This window comes from Palaemon carinicauda, chromosome 28 (assembly GCF_036898095.1).
Source record: "Palaemon carinicauda isolate YSFRI2023 chromosome 28, ASM3689809v2, whole genome shotgun sequence".
NCBI classification, from domain to species: Eukaryota; Metazoa; Arthropoda; class Malacostraca; order Decapoda; family Palaemonidae; genus Palaemon; species Palaemon carinicauda.
Genome location: NC_090752.1, coordinates 54,301,951 through 54,321,149, shown reverse-complemented (window position 1 = coordinate 54,321,149; position 19,199 = coordinate 54,301,951). Strand labels below are relative to the sequence as shown.

The 19,199-nt window shown below is 42.0% G+C and overlaps 1 protein-coding gene and 1 long non-coding RNA gene across 2 annotated transcripts in view; one reads left to right on the top strand and one right to left on the bottom strand.

Annotated features, from left to right (window-relative positions):
- The first annotated feature begins 305 nt into the window (after window positions 1–305).
- Window positions 306–17,726, top strand: LOC137621587 (uncharacterized). The gene is made up of 3 exons (XR_011040259.1): window positions 306–511; window positions 5,568–5,676; window positions 17,368–17,726. It is a non-coding gene; the product is annotated as an uncharacterized lncRNA (long non-coding RNA).
- beg (malonyl-CoA-acyl carrier protein transacylase beg) overlaps window positions 8,854–19,199 on the bottom strand; it is a 130,020-nt gene continuing 119,674 nt past the window's right edge. Inside the window, 2 exon segments of the mRNA XM_068351999.1 lie at window positions 8,854–9,075; window positions 9,077–9,166. Coding sequence (XP_068208100.1) covers window positions 9,043–9,075; window positions 9,077–9,166 — 123 coding nt within the window. The 3' untranslated portion in view covers window positions 8,854–9,042.

The window sequence follows — 19,199 nt, the reverse complement described above, 5'->3', positions numbered from 1 at the left end:
TGAAAAGCTTAGTTCTCATTCTTTTTAGACCTCAACATGACACTCTTTGTTGCTCATACTGTGCACCTGTTGCATGTTGTAGGGCTTCCATTTATAAGTCGTGCATTAACATGAAAGTATAACGGTACTGAGACTAGATATGCTTGCATACAAATTTAAATGTATTATTCTACTTGCAGTGTCTGAACATCCATCGTTTGAGGAGGCTGTAATGGCTCAAGTGTTAAAACTGTTGCTTAACAATGATTCTCCAAGAGTCACCAAGTGGAAAAAAGCTTCCATCTCGATGGTTTCTATATTGTACTGTTATAGCAGAATTTGTAGTTATTATTGCTTTTTGGCAGGAATTAAATGGACTGCCTCCAGGAGAACCACGGGAATTAAAAGGTGCCATTATACTTGGTCCAACCATTGGGTCTATTGGGACTCCGTGGTACTTGGAGTAGGCCCTCCACATTGATTCTTACATCATCCCAGTCCATGGATTATTGGTCTCCAGATTCTATTGCATGTAAGTCTTAACAGTCTTTATTATTCCTGTACTTCCTGGGTATATCCACTTGCATATAAAGTAACTTCTGAAGTCCAAATATTTGGGAATAGCTTATTCTTGAATAGTGCTTCATTTTAAATGTACTTGTGTAAATTGACTAAGGCTATCAATATGCTACACAGGAATTTCCAGAATTGCATGTTTGTATTGTAAACAAGAGAAAGTAGGGTCATTTTTTCATGGTTTTCACTTTTGAGAGTTAATCTTGCAGTGCAAGTTTGTAAAATATTGTGAAAAAAATAGTTATAATGATTGCTTAAGTCTGCTTCAGTTTGTAGCCTGTGTAACCTTTAAAAAGATCTAAAATAGGAAGTTTAGGGGATTACTTTACAAATTTAATGTGAAAAGGTATTGAACATGTAATGCTAACTTGGAAAGGGTCTGTCTTTTGTAAGTAGTGGGCTTTTGTATAAATTTTGATAATTATTTGGGTTGGGACTTTTAAGTTTGGAAGTTGTATTTGTTCCTATGCAGTATACAAACCCTTCTCCTTTAATTTGGGAGATTGTGTCAGCGCAATCTGGACTGTCTTTAAAGTTGGGTAATGTGCCGTTATCCAGCTAATGAGGGTGTGGGCGAGGAGCCTGCCCCCACATAAGAGGGAGATCCTTCACTTGTTTCAGCAGCTGACTTGTATGGACATACAGTACTGTCAGCACCTTATCAAACTCTATTATTTTTCTTTGCAGGGAAATGATTAGTTGTGAAGCTTGAACGGAAGCCAGAACTTCGTGTTTGCCAGAGAAAGGGTGGACAATTAAACTGTTTTATGTCTAAACCAGCTGTAGATCCACACTACATCTTTGTGTATTGTAGGAGGCATGATTGTTCGCAATTACCCCCATGTGTTGAGTTTAGGTCATGGTCTCCTATCCAGTGGCAGGCGTATGCCCTGAAGTAGAAGAAAAGCTTTAGTCGTGGTCTGACTTGGCAATACCCAGAGAACTCTAATTTTGCAGCTTTCGTTTCCTTCCGGATGTTTCTGCTCCTGCCACCCCTGTGCTTAAGTTCCTGGATCAGTCCTATCGAGTATGTGGGAGGGGCTAGGAACCCTCTGATCTATATCGGAGAGTTTTTCAGGTTTTGTAAGTTTGTGGGAAACCCTACAGTTCACTGCACCACTAAGGAGGCTGGAAGCTCTTCTCCTACAATAATTTTGACCTAAGGACTCTTGGGCTTCCTTAGGTCTTTTAGGTAGGCTGTACATGACCATTTTGAAAGAGCTAGTAGCCAAAGCTACTATTTCCCCCCCCCCCCGGTTCCTCCTGTACAAGTGTTCCAAGTGATCAGTGGTTCCAGTGGCGAAGGTCATGGTGGTTCTCAGAGTATCAGGGACCTTAGTGGATCTCCCCCAAAGCCTAAGAAGGCAGTCAAGTCAAAGGTGGATCCCAGGTATTGCACTATATAGGTGGGTGTAAGAAGTACTAAGACAAGGTAAACATTGTCCCCATTTTCGGGGTACACTGATCCCTGACCTGGCCTCTGTGATTCCCACCCCTTCCCATTTGTCCATCACCTTGACCTTTGTGTCTGGGGTTCCATGCCAGTTCCTGCTTCCTCTGTGAATGTGGCTGTGCCTTTGGCCCCACTTATTGTGGGGCGTTGAGAGAACAGTATACTTCTCCCATCCCTTGTGACAGTGTGCCCCCGTGTTGTGGCTCCTACTAGAGCGTCAGTCTCTATGAATACTTTAGACCTTGACTGCTCTACTTTCAGAGCCAGGAAGAGGAAGAAGCGGGAGTTCCATTCTTCTTCATCCTCCGACTGATTCTGACGCTTCTTCTAAGATGGGGAAAAAAAGAGGAAGAGGTCGCGTCCATGAAGACCAGCCATAGTTGCAAGGATAGAGCTCCTTGTGACATCACCTCTCGAGGGGCTGATGGCACCCCAGTAGTTTACGAGTGTGGGTACCAGAGCCACATCCCCATGTCAAGGGACCCCCGGTTGCACGACCGTTCCTGTCCAATACAGAAGTACCAGCTAGGTGCTGGCAATGTCTTCTTGGAGAAACTAATTCCCACAAGGGTGCCTCCACCAGAGATCCCTTCTAGTGATATGTGAAGGATCATTGGTTCTTCTACCTCATTCCGGACCCATGTGAGGTGTTTAGACATTTTTTTTCCAGTACTCGTAGGATCACCGGGACATGTTCTTCTTTCTGCCATTGCTTCTGGTAAAGGTCCAGAGAGAATTGCCCCAGTGGCCCACTCTTCTATCAGCCACACCCACCAGGTGTAGTCTCCTTGGCTCTTCACAGTTTAAGGCTATCTAGCATCTCCTCCAAGTGAAAGACTTTTCCAAGGCACTGCTCAGGAGATGTCCAGATACCGTAGGGATCCTTGATAGTTTTCTACCAGGCAAAGTGGGCCATCTTCTATTAATGGTGTCGTAGAAGGGGTATTTATCAGATTGGGGCAACTTTAACACATATTGCGGATTTTCTAGTCTTCCTTTGCCGAGAAGAGTGCCTTCCAGTCACCATTGTTAAAAGAATACTGCACGGCCTAAATCGTGGTATTTTGACAGAGTAGTAGAAGTCACCCGTTCATGGGAGTTGTCTGTGCTCGTGAGGAGGTTTAGATCATCATGCCCACCCAAGACCCTGGAGAGGACCTGGATTCTGGTCCTTGATGCTCTTGCGCACACCCTGTTTGAACCCTTGAAGGTCTTCAGACAAGGATCTGACTCTCAAGACTGTCTTTCTGCTAGCTTTAGCTTTGGCGAAGAGAGTAGGCGATTTGCTCGGTCTCTTATTTAGTACTCCACACCAAGGGATGGAAGGCGGTCATTCTCCAGTTTTGTGAATGAGTTCTTGGCCAAAACACAAAACCCAACGGCGCATAACCCCAGGTTCAATTAAATCACCATCCCCTCTCTTCGGGAGCTGTCGGGTGGTGATGGAGAAAAGATATTTTTGTGCCTCATGAAGGTTCTGTGGTTCTATCTTAAAAGGACCAGACATCTCGGGCCCGAGTGTCAGACTTTTCATTAGCACTGGCAGAACCGATGTGTCTAGAAACTTTCTCTTTCTGTCACTGTGAGATGATCTGTAGAGTACACACCTCGACTGACGAGAGGGTCAAGGTCCCAGATAAGACCAAATCTCATAAGTTAGGGGTATTGGCCCCACTTTTGCCTTCAGAAGAAACCTACCAGTGGGCCAAGTGTTGAAGGCCGGTGTCTGAAAGGGGCAGACTACATTCACCACCTTTTACTTGAAAACAAGCGTATAGCCAGGAGTCCCTCGACACCCTTGTGCTTGGTCTGGTGGCGGCTGCTCAAGTAGTTGTGTATCTAGTACAACTCCCACACGAGACAATATGTTTTGCCTATGGTGACTTAATGCTAGTCTGACTGGCTCTTCCCCTTCATTCTTCTGTCATCCCTTTCGGGTTGCAAGTGTTCGAAATGTTACGTGCTGGATTGGACCTGATGCTGGCAAGTTACAGTTTGGAGCTCCTTTCTTCATGTCTAAAGAAGTATCTCGACCTTCCCCTATAACGAGAGGGGGGGGATGGTGGATTTTTATAGCAACCAATTATTGTATAGGTATCTATTTCTGAAGTGAATAGCCTTCATGGGAAAGCTATCCCTATTTAGATTTTGTAATCCAAACATTTCTTACCATTAGTTGCTAAACTAGATCCTTTGATACAGTTTATTAGGAAGAACTTGGAAACTGCATCGTGTTGCCAAAAGTCTAGACCAGATAATCTTGTGTAGGTTTAAGAATTGTGCCTCTGCAATGAGTTAGTAACAATGTCAACTGAAGTCAATATACAATACACAGGGAGTTAAGCTAACCAACAAAACTTTCGGCAAAATATGGTATTTAATAAACTATAAGATCAATGATATAACTAACAAGCTAAAAATTTGATGCAAGATAATTAATCCTAAATAGTTATTCACTTGTCAATGAAAAAATATTTGTAATTTTGCCCTAAGCCACTCTACATAGTGTTTATTAAAGTAAAATTATATACACTTAGTGTTCATCCAATTATGTGATAAACCTTTGAATGGTTTAAATAATGAACAAATTAATGCAAAAATGCAGCGACTAACTTGGAGTAATCTATATTTCAGGCAAAATCTTCAATATTGTACTGAAAAAAAAAACACAACCAAATGGTAATGTATAGTACTTTACTTCACTTTTTACAAAAATAAAAAAAACTGCTATATGGTTAGCATTAAAAACTATCAACAACGAGGGGTATTTTTTTTTAACTTTATATTGACAAGAAGGGCTGAAGAAAATAAAAAATTCTAATATAAACTGTCAAAAGACTTATATTATAAAGAATACATATGGATCAATATAAATGTTGAACTACGTTAATTCTTTGTCAAAAGAGTATTTACGAAGAAATAAGATGCTGATTTAAATACACATACTGTATTGTACTATACTACTGCACAACTACTGTACTGTGCTATGTTAAGTAGTTTTAACCAAACTGAAGGTGTACAGTATACCTAAAACCCAATATCTTTGATAAAAGGTAGGCTTTGTGAAAATGTGAATTTGATAATACAGCTTCATGTAATTCATAACTGATTCCATATACATGTAGGAAATTTCAGACAATCTACAGGTTAGCCATGAGGTAGACTTAATAGGCATTTGGGAAATTAACCATAGGATTTTATCCCAGAATTTACACAATGAAGAAAAGCATTAAAGAAATTTGTATGCCACTGTAATTTTCAACCAAAAACATAATTACATTACACTGTATTGGAAACCATCTAATTAAAAAAAATTAGTTGCTCGTACATTTTCATCTTGTCTAATTGTTAAATTTTCATGGACTTATTTTTTATGGCACCAATCTTATTGTGAACAAACCATTTAGGCCAGATCTATGGTAACTAATATTACCAACCTAGGCTTTCATATTTCCTATTAGGACGATTTGAACGTTTAACTGTTACAAATGTAGGGCTTTAAAATGCTATGATCTAGGTGTACACTTAGTCAGCTTTCTACAGTACTTGAATCTTGCAGGTTTCTGCTGGAACATAATTCACAAGCAAGGATTGTTGCTCGAAAGGAGAGAGAGAAGTTTGCTTTTCCCTACTAGATAAGGATGGAGGATGGACATTTAAAACTTCTGGTTAGTTGCAAGCGATACTTTATGTAGGATAGTAACTATAAGATAAGCAACATGAATTGTCTGAAATGCTCTTATCTTCTTGATAAATGTGAATATGGAGAAAGTAATTTAGTGTTATCTTGTCGTTACATTAGTTGTCCCTCCTATTGTTTGTGTAGTGTGTCATTTTCACATTTTCTTTTTCTTCTTTGGCTTATTCCCATTTCTGTGTGGGGTCACCGGTTCGAATTAGCCTTTCTCTCTTGCACTTCTGCTTCATTAATCTCCTTCTTTTTCAAGTTCTCCCCTACATAGTCCCTCCATCTCCTTCTTGGTCTTCCCCTTCTACCTTGAACTTTGATTTCCATAGTGTGCCTCCCCACATGATCCACCTTTCTCAGTAATGTCCATACCATCTCGATCTTCCTTCCTGCATTTTCCTTCATATTTCCTAAACCTCTGATCCTCTTATATAGTCATTCCTTTTTCTATCCATTTTTGTCACTCCAGACAACCACCTAAGGATTCTAATTTCTGCTACATCCCTCTTTTTCTCATCGGTTTTCCTTAGGCCTGCTGTCTCTACCATAGAGCATTGCTGTTCTTTCAACAGTCTTGTGGAATTTTCCCTAGAGTCTTAATGGCACTCTCTTGTCACAAAAGACTCCAGAGGCAGCTTTCCAGTTGTTCCAGGCTGCCTGTATACAGTGTTTTATTTCATTTTCCATACTTCCACTAGCATAGATTCAGGATCCCAGGTACTTATCTACTCTTTATTTCTTCTCCACACAATCTTATATAGTCTCTAACCTCAGCCTCATTGGTAGAAATATTGTATTCTGTCTTGGCCTAGCTTATTCTTATTCCTTTATCTTCCAGTGCTCCTCTCCACCTTTCTAGCTCAATCTCCAGATTTTCCCTTCTCTCAGCACACACAACAATACCATCTGCATACAATATGTTCCATGGCACTGCCTCTCTAACTTCTTCAGTCATAACATCTATCACTACAGTATATTGAAAATGATTGGATTAAGTGCTGAACCCTGGTGCAATCCTACTCTCATCTCAAATCCTTACTTTACTCCAACAGTGCTCCTCACTCTGGTATACACCTCCCAATATATCTCTTGTATCAACCGCACATACTTCTCTAGGACCATCTTCTTCCTCAGACTTCTCCATACTTCTTGTCTCGGGACTTGGTCATAAGCCTTTTCAAAGTCTATGAACACTGTAAATCCCTTTGCTTTTTCATGAATTTCTTCATCAAGCATTTTCACCTTGTTTTACCTGTGACAAAGTAGAAAAGATTTTACTACACGCTGTATCTAACTTTGATATCTAGCAGTCGTTATTCACTCGCTGTAGTGAAACTAGTCTTCTTTATACATCAACAATGAAGTTCAGTATGATTAAGGAGTGTATAGTTGTTAGTCAAATTTCTTGAATCTTTTTTTGTGTTCTCTATGGAAGTTGGATACTCTGTCAATATCCAAGCTGGTCAAAATTGTTTATTCTTAAAACTCGGCATTACCATGACCTGTCAGTTTCAAACTGTGGTCTTAGGTGGGTGGCGGCTTGTATATTGCTTTCCATTTAGCCAACTATATGCTATTAGGTTTATTCTATGGTATGATAAGACTTAATAGTTTAATCCCTTGCCAGCAGGATTGTAGAATCAAATGAACTCTTGTCAGTTTTAAATCTTTCCTGTTATTATCTTTTGTTCTATTCTACTGTACAAAATTGGCATTACTGACTCAAACATCTTGTGCTACCAGGTTTTCAATGATTCAGACAATTTTTTTTTTTTTTAAAGATATACTATTTCCATATTTTTGCTTTGAACCCTAAATCATCAGTTCCTACTATTTCCACAGTTTTGCTTTGAACCCTAAATCATCAGCTCCTACTATTTCCAGTTTTGCTTTGAACCCTAAATCATCAGCTCCTACTATTTCCACAGTTTTGCTTTGAACCCTAAATCATCAGCTCCTACTATTTCCACAGTTTTGCTTTGAACTCTAAATCATCAGCTCCTACTATTTCCATAGTTTTGCTTTGAACCCTAAATCATCAGCTCCTAAGTGTTTATCTTGCTGTTCCACTAGTTCTAGGGTAAATCAAAAGTGTTATGTTGCAAAACTAAAGATTAGGTTCTGCAATGAATGTCGGTTATAGCCACAAAAAATTCCTTTTGCCAGGTCTCAATGTTTTTTAAATTGCATTTCATAAATTATGAGCTTTCAAATTGTAAATTTTGAGAATAGAGAATTTAATAAGTGCAGTTTTTATTTTATTCTGATTCTAAGCAATACGGTAGATAGTTGATAGTAATGCTGTTTTACCTCTTAGTTTTTGAAGGTGTTAACTTGGTTTTTTTACTAAAACTGTTTGTATACATATTGACAAACTTCTAGTATATAATGGTATACTATGCCAAGAAATTTAAATATTCTATATGAATTTCAGTTATAGTTTTTGAAACTAAATATTGAAATGACTGAATTAAAATTTTATGAATTCTATGGTAGTTAAGACTCCTATTTGGATATAAAATACACATACAGTACCAGTAATTCAATTTGTTTTTGTCATGCAATGCCATAGTGAAACTATAAAACTTCAGGTTCTCGACCCCTTGAAAATTTTAATATAACCTGTTCTTAGTAATCTCATTTGCCTAATGTTTTTTTTCTTACACTCCTTGTATCTGCTATATACAATTTAGAGATAAGTATGCATTTTCTCTATTATTTCCTTGACTACAGTTGATGAGATTAGTTTTTTTTTTCATATTAAAAAGTTGTGTAATTTTATATATTCTATAGTTTGTCATATTTTATAGAAGTGTGATATCATTATACTCGAAAAATTCATTGTGTAATTTTAATTGTTGTAGAAGTAATATGTAATCTGGATAGTCATTATAATTTAATCTGAAGGTTTTTTTAAAGAATGAATACTGAAAAATAGTTATTTACATCTAAAATAGAAGAGGTATCCTGAAGAATAATATCAAATGCAGCAAACTAAAGATATAATTTGAGAGTTCTTTCATTTTTGCAGTCAAACAGGATTAGAAAAATTTGTTGGAATGTGCACGCTGAAGATTTTTAAAAAATATTCCATTATCCCATTCTTTTATGTACAGTACGTGTATAGTCACTTATGAAAGTAAACTAAAACATGCAATAAATTTATTTACAGTTTTATTACATATCACAGATTTTTAAGCTTGTATACTATTACAGTTGTCCCAAGCTTTTGCATTAATCATCTTCAGTATGGTTTTCAAAGACTTATTTGGTCCACATTCAAAGGTCTTGGGGAAATCTACTCCTTTGTGTCGCTCGTACAAGATGTGCATCGTTTGCTCCCACTTCACTGGGGTGTGGATTTGTTTTGGCAACTTAAACATGATGTCTTTAATATTCCTGTACTTCTTCCCATCAATGTTTGAGTGAACTGGTATAATTGGAGAGTCAAGTTGCATTTTGTCCAGTGCCTGAAAGAGAGATTTTTTTTTTTTAAATTGAAGAATTTTAACTTTTTTTGATCACTTATGCAATTCTTAAACTTAGAATAAGAAATTTAATTTAGAAAAGCTACTATTATACTGTACCGTCTCATTCACAGGAAAGGGGAAAATAACATGTACCACATAACTGAAGAAAAATAAAAGAATCTGAAAGGGACTTTGGACTCTCCCAAGAGACTCTGAAATATGACTAGTTACTTCCTTCAGTCACTGCAACTTCACCATCCTTGTGAACTAAGGATGGGAGTTTGGGGGACCCTAAAGTCGATCTGCCGAGTCATCAGCAGCCATTGCCTGGCCCTCCTTGGTCCTAGCTTGGGTGGTGAGGGGACTTGGGCACTAATATGTATATATGTATGGCTTATTAGGGCAATATTGCTATCCCTTGCCTCTGCCATTCATAAGCGGCCTTTAAACACCAGATTCCACAAAGGTTGCTGCCAATAATAAAATCCTTAATAATAATACATAACCTCCAATGCATTACAATATATTTTGAGCAAAAAATGGGATAAACTCAGGGCTGTATAGAAAGGGGTAAGACCAACAACAAAAGAATTTCTGGTGGAGCTGATGGTATTGACAGTTCTTCCCTACATACCTATTTAGTCCTTCAGAAAAACTGTTTACACATAAGCACCAATGTAACGTCAGTCTACATAGAAGCTGTTTGCACATACGCACCAGTGGAGCATCAGTCTAGAGAGAGACTGATAGCTCATATGCACCAGTGGAACATCAGTCTAGAGAGAGACTGTTTGCACATATGCACCAGTGGAACAACAATCTAGAGAGAGACAGTTTGCACATAGGTACCAGTGGAACACCAGTCAGGAGAGACTGTTTGCACAGATGCACCAGTGGAACATTACTCTATAGAATGTTTGCACATACACACCAGAGGAACATCAGTCTTGAGGGAGACTGTACACATGCAACAGTGGAACAAAAGTCAAGATACAGAAAGTTAGCACATTCGTGCCAGTCTAGTGAGACACTTGTCTGCACAGCAGCACTTGAATATGATGGAATACTGAAGCTGCACATGGAAATGCTCGCACATTGACGCTGCGCATGGGAGTGGTGGAGCATTGGAGCTGCGCCTGGGAGTGGTGGAGCATTGGAGCTGCGCCTGGGAGTGGTGGAGCATTGGAGCTGCGCCTGGGAGTGGTGGAGCATTGGAGCTGCGCCTGGGAGTGGTGGAGCATTGGAGCTGCGCCTGGGAGTGGTGGAGCATTGGAGCTGCGCCTGGGAGTGGTGGAGCATTGGAGCTGCGCCTGGGAGTGGTGGAGCATTGGAGCTGCGCCTGGGAGTGGTGGAGCATTGGAGCTGCGCATGGGAGTGGTGGAGCATTGGAGCTGCGCATGGGAGTGGTGGAGCATTGGAGCTGCGCATGGGAGTGGTGAAGCATTGGAGCTGCGCATGGGAGTGCTGGAGCATTTGAGCTGCGCATGAAAAGGCGGGAACACTTGCGCTTCACATGAAAAGGCTGGACCACTGAAGCTGCACGTGAAAATGGTGGAACATTGCCGTTGAATAAGAAAATGCTGCCCATGGAAGCAAATCTGATCATGAAGGGAAGCTGTAATATTGTAGCTGCACATGAAAATGCTGGAACATTGTAGCTGTGCATGATAAATGCTGGAACATTGTAGCTGCGCATGAAAATGCTGGAACATTGTAGCTGCGCATGAAAATGCTGGAACATTGGTGCTGCGCATGAAAGTGCTGGAACATTGGTGCTGCGCATGAAAGTGCTGGAACATTGGTGCTGCGCATGAAAGTGCTGGAACATTGGTGCTGCGCATGAAAGTGCTGGAACATTGGTGCTGCGCATGAAAGTGCTGGAACATTGGTGCTGCGCATGAAAATTCTGGAACAGTGGTGCTGCGCATGAAAATTCTGGAACACTGGTGCTGCGCATGAAAATGCTGGAACACTGGTGCTGCGCATGAAAATGCTGGAACACTGGTGCTGCGCATGAAAATGCTGGAACACTGGTGCTGCGCATGGGAGTGGTGGAGCACTGGAGCTGCGCATGGGAGTGGTGGAGCACTGGAGCTGCGCATGGGAGTGGTGGAGCACTGGAGCTGCGCATGGGAGTGGTGGAGCATTGGAGCTGCGCATGGGAGTGGTGGAGCACTGGAGCTGCGCATGGGAGTGGTGGAGCACTGGAGCTGCGCATGGGAGTGGTGGAGCACTGGAGCTGCGCATGGGAGTGGTGGAGCATTGGAGCTGCGCATGGGAGTGGTGGAGCATTGGAGCTGCGCATGGGAGTGCTGGAGCATTGGAGCTGCGCATGGGAGTGCTGGAGCATTGGAGCTGCGCATGAAAAGGCGGGAACACTGGCGCTGCACATGAAAAGGCTGGACCACTGGCACTTCACATGAAAAGGCTGGACCACTGGCACTTCACATGAAAAGGCTGGACCACTGAAGCTGCACGTGAAAATGGTGGAACATTGCCGTTGAATAAGAATGCTGCCCATGGTAGCAAATCTGATCATGAAGGAAGCTGTAATATTGTAGCTGCACATGAAAATGCTGGAACATTGGTGCTGCGCATGAAAATGCTGGAACATTGGTGCTGCGCATGAGAATGCTGGAACATTGGTGCTGCGCATGAGAATGCTGGAACATTGGTGCTGCGCATGAGAATGCTGGAACATTGGTGCTGCGCATGAGAATGCTGGAACATTGGTGCTGCGCATGAAAATGCTGGAACATTGGTGCTGCGCATGAAAATGCTGGAACATTGGTGCTGCGCATGAAAATGCTGGAACATTGGTGCTGCGCATGAAAATGCTGGAACACTGGTGCTGCGCATGAAAATGCTGGAACACTGGTGCTGCGCATGAAAATGCTGGAACATTGGTGCTGCTCATGAAAATGCTGGAACACTGGTGCTGCGCATGAAAATACTGGTGTTGCGCATGAAAATGCTGGAACATTGGTGCTGCGCATGAAAATATTTGTGCTGCGCATGAAAATGCTGGAACATTGGTGCTGCGCATGAAAATGCTGGAACATTGGTGCTGCGCATGAAAATGCTGGAACATTGGTGCTGCGCATGAAAATGCTGGAACATTGGTGCTGCGCATGAAAATGCTGGAACATTGGTGCTGCGCATGAAAATGCTGGAACATTGGTGCTGCGCATGAAAATGCTGGAACATTGGTGCTGCGCATGAAAATGCTGGAACATTGGTGCTGCGCATGAAAATGCTGGAACATTGGTGCTGCGCATGAAAATGCTGGAACATTGGTGCTGCGCATGAAAATGCTGGAACATTGGAGCTGCGCATGAAAATGCTGGAACATTGGAGCTGCGCATGAAAATGCTGGAACATTGGAGCTGCGCATGAAAATGCTGGAACATTGGAGCTGCGCATGAAAATGCTGGAACATTGGAGCTGCGCATGAAAATGCTGGAACATTGGAGCTGCGCATGAAAATGCTGGAACATTGGAGCTGCGCATGAAAATGCTGGAACATTGGAGCTGCGCATGAAAATGCTGGAACATTGGAGCTGCGCATGAAAATGCTGGAACATTGGAGCTGCGCATGAAAATGCTGGAACATTGGAGCTGCGCATGAAAATGCTGGAACATTGGAGCTGCGCATGAAAATGCTGGAACATTGGAGCTGCGCATGTAAATGCTGGAACATTGGAGCTGCGCATGAAAATGCTGGAACACTGGAAGTTGACCTAAAAATGCAGGAACACTGGAACTTCACATAAAAATGCTGGAACACTGGAGCCAAGCATAAAGATAAAAATGCTGGAACACTGGAGCCAAGCATAAAGAAGCTGAACCAATGTTCCAGCATTTTTATGTGAAGTTCCAATGTTCCCGCACTTTCATGCGCAGCTCCAATGTTCCCGCACTTTCATGCGCAGCTCCAATGTTCCCGCACTTTCATGCACAGCTCCAAAGTTCCCGCACTTTCATGCGCAGCTCCAAAGTTCCCGCACTTTCATGCTCAGCTCCAATGTTCCCGCACTTTCATGCGCAGCTCCAAAGTTCCCGCACTTTCATGCGCAGCTCCAATGTTCCCGCATTCTCATGCGCAGCTCCAATGTTCCCGCATTCTCATGCGCAGCTCCAATGTTCCCGCATTCTCATGCGCAGCTCCAAAGTTCCAGCATTTTCATGTGCAGCTCCATGTTCCATCATTTTCATGAGCATCTCCAATGTTCCCGCATTTAAATGCGCAGCTCCAATGTTCCACCATTTTCATACGCTTAAATGCGCAGCACCAATGTTCCAGCATTTTCATGCGCAGCACAAATATTTTCATGCGCAGCACCAATGTTCCAGCATTTTCATGCGCAACACCAGTATTTTCATGCGCAGCACCAGTGTTCCAGCATTTTCATGAGCAGCACCAATGTTCCAGCATTTTCATGCGCAGCACCAGTGTTCCAGCATTTTCATGCGCAGCACCAGTGTTCCAGCATTTTCATGCGCAGCACCAATGTTCCAGCATTTTCATGCGCAGCACCAATGTTCCAGCATTTTCATGCGCAGCACCAATGTTCCAGCATTTTCATGCGCAGCACCAATGTTCCAGCATTCTCATGCGCAGCACCAATGTTCCAGCATTTTCATGCGCAGCTCCAATGTTCCAGCATTTTCATGCGCAGCTCCAATGTTCCAGCATTTTCATGCGCAGCTCCAATGTTCCAGCATTTTCATGCGCAGCTCCAATGTTCCCGCACTTTCATGCGCAGCTCCAATGTTCCCGCACTTTCATGCGCAGCTCCAATGTTCCCGCATTCTCATGCGCAGCTCCAATGTTCCCGCATTTTCATGCGCAGCTCCAATGTTCCCGCATTTTCATGCGCAGCTCCAATGTTCCCGCATTTTCATGCGCAGCTCCAATGTTCCCGCATTTTCATGCGCAGCTCCAATGTTCCCGCATTTTCATGCGCAGCTCCAATGTTCCCGCATTTTCATGCGCAGCTCCAATGTTCCCGCATTTAAATGCGCAGCTCCAATGTTCCACCATTTTCATACACTTAAATGCGCAGCTCCAATGTTCCACCATTTTCATACGCTTAAATGCGCAGCTCCAATGTTCCACCATTTTCATACGCTTAAATGCGCAGCTCCAATGTTCCACCATTTTCATACGCATCTCCAGTGTTCCCGCATTCTCATGCGCAGCTCCAATGTTCCAACATTTTCATGCGCAGCTCCAATGTGCTCCAATGTTCTCCAGCATTTTCATGGGCAGCTCCAAAGTTAAAGCATTTTCATGCGCAGTTCCAATGTTCCAGCATTCTCATGCGCAGTTCCAATGTTCCCGCATTTTTATGCGCAGCTCAATTGTTCCACCATTCTCATGCGCAGCTCCAATGTTCCCGCATCTTCATGCGCAGCTCCAATGTTCCCGCATTTTCATGCGCAGCTCCAATGTTCCCGCATTTTCATGCGCAGCTCCAATGTTCCCGCATTTTCATGCGCAGCTCCAATGTTCCCGCATTTTCATGCGCAGCTCCAATGTTCCCGCATTTTCATGCGCAGCTCCAATGTTCCCGCATTTTCATGCGCAGCTCCAATGTTCCCGCATTTTCATGCGCAGCTCCAATGTTCCCGCATTTTCATGCGCAGCTCCAATGTTCCCGCATTTTCATGCGCAGCTCCAACGTTCCCGCATTCTCATGCGCAGCTCCAACATTCCAGCATTTTCATGCGCAGCTCCAACGTTCCAGCATTTTCATGCGCAGCTCCAACGTTCCAGCATTTTCATGCGCAGCTCCAACGTTCCAGCATTTTCATGCGCAGCTCCAACGTTACAGCATTTTCATGCGCAGCTCCAACGTTACAGCATTTTCATGCGCAGCTCCAACGTTACAGCATTTTCATGCGCAGCTCCAACGTTCCAGCATTTCCACGCACAGCTCCAGTGTTCCAGCATTTCCACACGCAGCTCCAGTGTTCCAGCATTTCCACGCGCAGCTCCAGTGTTCCAGCATTTCCACGCGCAGCTCCAGTGTTCCAGCATTTCCACGCTCAGCTCCAGTGTTCCAGCATTTCCACGCGCAGCTTCAGTGTTCCACCATTTTCATGTGCCGCATCAATGTTCCAGCTTTTCTATGGATAGCCCCATCGGAGCTGCACATGAAAATGAAGGAACATTGATGCGGCACATGAAAATGGTGAAACATTGAAGTTGTACGTGAAAATACTGGAACATTGGAGCTGCACATAAAAAAGCTGGAGCATCAGAGCTGCGCATAAAAATGCTGGAGCATACAAGCTGCACATGAAAATGCTGTAACACTGGAGCTGCACATAAAGCTGGAGCATCAGAGCTGTGCATGAAAATGCTGGAGCATTGAAGCTGCACATGAAAATGCTGGAACACTGGAGCTGCACATGACAATGCTGGAACACGAGCTATATATGAATATGCTGGAACATTGGAGCTGCGCATGAAAATGCTGGAACATTGGAGCTGCGCAGGAAAATGCTGGAACATTGGGGATGCACATGAAAATGCTGGAACATTGGGGCTGCGCATGAAAATGCTGGAACATTGGGGATGCACATGAACACTTAACATTGAAACTTCACATGACAATGTTGAAACATTTGAGCTGCCCATGAAAAAGCTGAATCATTTGCAGCATCAATGTTTTGGCATCTTCATGCGCAGCATCAATGTTTTGGCATCTTCATGCGCAGCATCAACGTTCCGGCATCTTCATGCGCAGCATCAACGTTCCGGCATCTTCATGCGCAGCATCAACGTTCCGGCATCTTCATGCGCAGCACCAATGTTTCGGTATCTCCATGCGCAGCACCAATGTTCCGGCATCTCCATGCGCAGCATCAATGCTCTGGCATCTTCATGTGCAGCACCAATGCTCCGGCATCTCCATGTACAGCACCAATGCTCCGGCATCTCCATGTGCAGCACCAATGCTCCGGCATCTTTATGTGTGGCATCAATGTTCCGGAATCTTCGTGTACAGTTTCAATGTTCCAGCGTCTTCATGTGCAGGATCACTGCTCCGGCATCTTCATGTGCTGCATCAATGTTCCGGCATAATGTGCAGCTTCAATGCTCTGGCATTTAAATGTGCAGCTTAAGTATTCCAGCATTTTCATGTCAATGCTCCGGCATCTTCATGTGCAGCATCAATGCTATGGCAGCTTCATGTGTGGCATCAATGTTCCGGCATCTTTATGTGCAGCTTCAATGTCCATGCATTATTCATTAACTGCTGTTATGCCCCAACATCATTCATGTGCAGCTACAATGTTCCAGCATTTTCATGTGTACTTTCAAAATGTCCCAGCTTCATGTGCAGCTGATATACACCAGCTTTATGTGCTGCTGTTATGATCCAGCTTCATGTGCAGCTGTTGTGCTTCAGCTTCATTCATGTGCAGTTGAAATATTCCAGCATAATTCATATTCAGCTTATATGGTACAACATCATTTACATAGAGATGATAGACTGGCATCATTGATGTGCAGCAGATATGCTCCAGCATCATGAGCAGCAGATGTTTCAGCACCATGTGCAGCGGATGTGGTCCAGTATCATTCATATAAAGCTGCATTTTTCCAACATGTGCTCCGGCTTTATCTGTAACTCCAAATCCACAGCTGCTGCTTCCACTGCAACTCCAGCTTCATTGCGGCTGCATCTACAACTCCAGCTGCAGCAGAAACTCTAGTACTACTGCTAATGCATCATTCATTGCACCAGCAAATACAGCTGCATCTATGTGAAAGCTCTTGCTGCTACTGCAAATCACTGCTCAGTTGCTACTGCACTGTTTCAGGTATGGATTGTTGCAACAACAGTTCTATTGAAGGGACAGCAGCAGTTGCACTGGGCCTGCATCCATCTGACTGCTAGTGCGGCACCAACTGTGTTACTTGGGCTTTCTATTGCTCTAATAAATAACACTAAAAAAAGTTCCAAAATTTTAACTACTAAGAGTTCTTACTATATGGCACACACAGCCGCAACAAAAATCACTCCTTTTTGGTACCCTCTGGACTATTGAGGCTGAAGGCTTTTCTACTCTGCCACTTGCTGAACTGCCTTATTTGCTGTACTATGAACTGTTGCTAGATTATTTTACTGAAATATTGACGTATGTTCCAACTTAATCTTTAGTAATGATTACTTCCTTGTCTTTAGAATTTCAGAATTAACTATCATGGGACAGCTGTACTTGGTATTTGTACAGATCATCGTGACCGAACCCACAACCCTGCCCAAAGATGCTTCCTCTCACGTAGCTACCAAATCTGGAAGAGCCGAAGGAGGGTTCACCAATCACAGCGGGGGAGGCCCTTCTGCCTTGGGTCTGCCTTTTTGGGGGAGACAAACATTATTAAATGACTGCAACAAAACCTTCTCTTCAACAATTGAAACTAAGTGACAAATACTCAGTGTAGTCCTGGATTAAGCTTGAGAACCAATGGAATAATTCATAAAAATAGTCTACATTTTTACTATATATCTCTGAACTGTCACTAATAAAAGCTGTTAACTGCTGCTTGATTTCTGTAAACATCTAAAAAATGAAATCCAATTAGACTGCATTAATGAATACTGGTCTTTCTGTCTGTCTTATTATTAAGGTACTATTGTATGCTTTACTACTGCACAGCTTAAAATTCAGAGAAGCAAGTTTTATCCTTTCACTGCTTTGGAGAAAACTTGAAGATTTTACATCTAATCTGAGCATCTATTTCCTGAATCCTTAATGAATTTAACAATCCAAGCTTATGAAGAACACTTGCAGTACCTAGATATGGATTACAATATATAAAAAAAAAATAAACAATTTAACAGAAGACAATTGTAATTGCTACTTGATTCTTATAATTTACAAGGATGAATGGTACTTAGTTTGGTGCATGGCTATTCTTCAATTTCATTCAAGAGTTTCTCACCTTGGCATTCAAAGGTAAGATTCATCATGGAAATGAAGAAATCTGTATTATAACCTCAAATCTACAAGATTCAACATAGCTTGGGACTTACTGGATGTAAGATTTACAAAAGAAAATTGAAAAGATAGGGCTAAATCACTTCCGTTTTTAATTCTCTGGTTGCTGGAAATATATATCAAGCTTTTTATTATACAATCCTCAAAAAACTTTACAATTATATAAAATCTTCCCTTTTCACACATACAAATCTATCATACTTCTGATGATTTTGAAGATTCAAAATAAACTGATCTTCCTGCCATAAAAAAATATTTTGGCAGAAAAATAAAGTAATTAAAGAATTTGAAAGCCTAAGAGTACTAAAATCTGAGAGGAGCCATTTACCACCAGAATCTCTACTGAGTGGTGTACTAGAAGCCATAACCAGCATTTGAGGAGCATTAGCCTAAGGTTTTAAAATGAAAGGTTAGCCATGAAAAATTACCCTGACTCCAACACTTCCTCGTTTTGTGTTTCCACTAAAGAAGTTTAAGACATTAAACTCTAGTAAGCTCATGACTATTAAAATGAACTTGTTAGACTGAAGTCGTATCATTGTCTCTATAAGCCAGAAGTTTTAATCTTCTCCAGATCACCCCAGAACTACGAATAAAGCTTCTTTTACACTTTGATGTTTCTTTTGATCATGAAACATGCCCAAGAAGGAACAGTGCGATTACGCACAAATTGCAAGAATCTCAAATTACAAAGACTCGCTGCAGGCACGTGGCACAAAGAAAGAGTATCTAGATTACCTAATATATAATTCTTAAGTTCAACATTGCAGCTAATGGTAACAAAGCTGGAGAGGAAAACACTGATAAAAAACCTATCTGGAGTGGAAGTGCACATGTTCCAAGTCGACTTTTAAGACTAATTTTAGACTGAAGAAGCTATCAGACACGCACAGCATATTACACACTAATCTCCTTGCTTTACTTAGATGCATTATTGCATTCGAAGGAAAGAAAACTGGAAAATTTATTTTAAGTAGTAATATAGACATTCCAAGCTTCCAAAGACAAAAGCAAT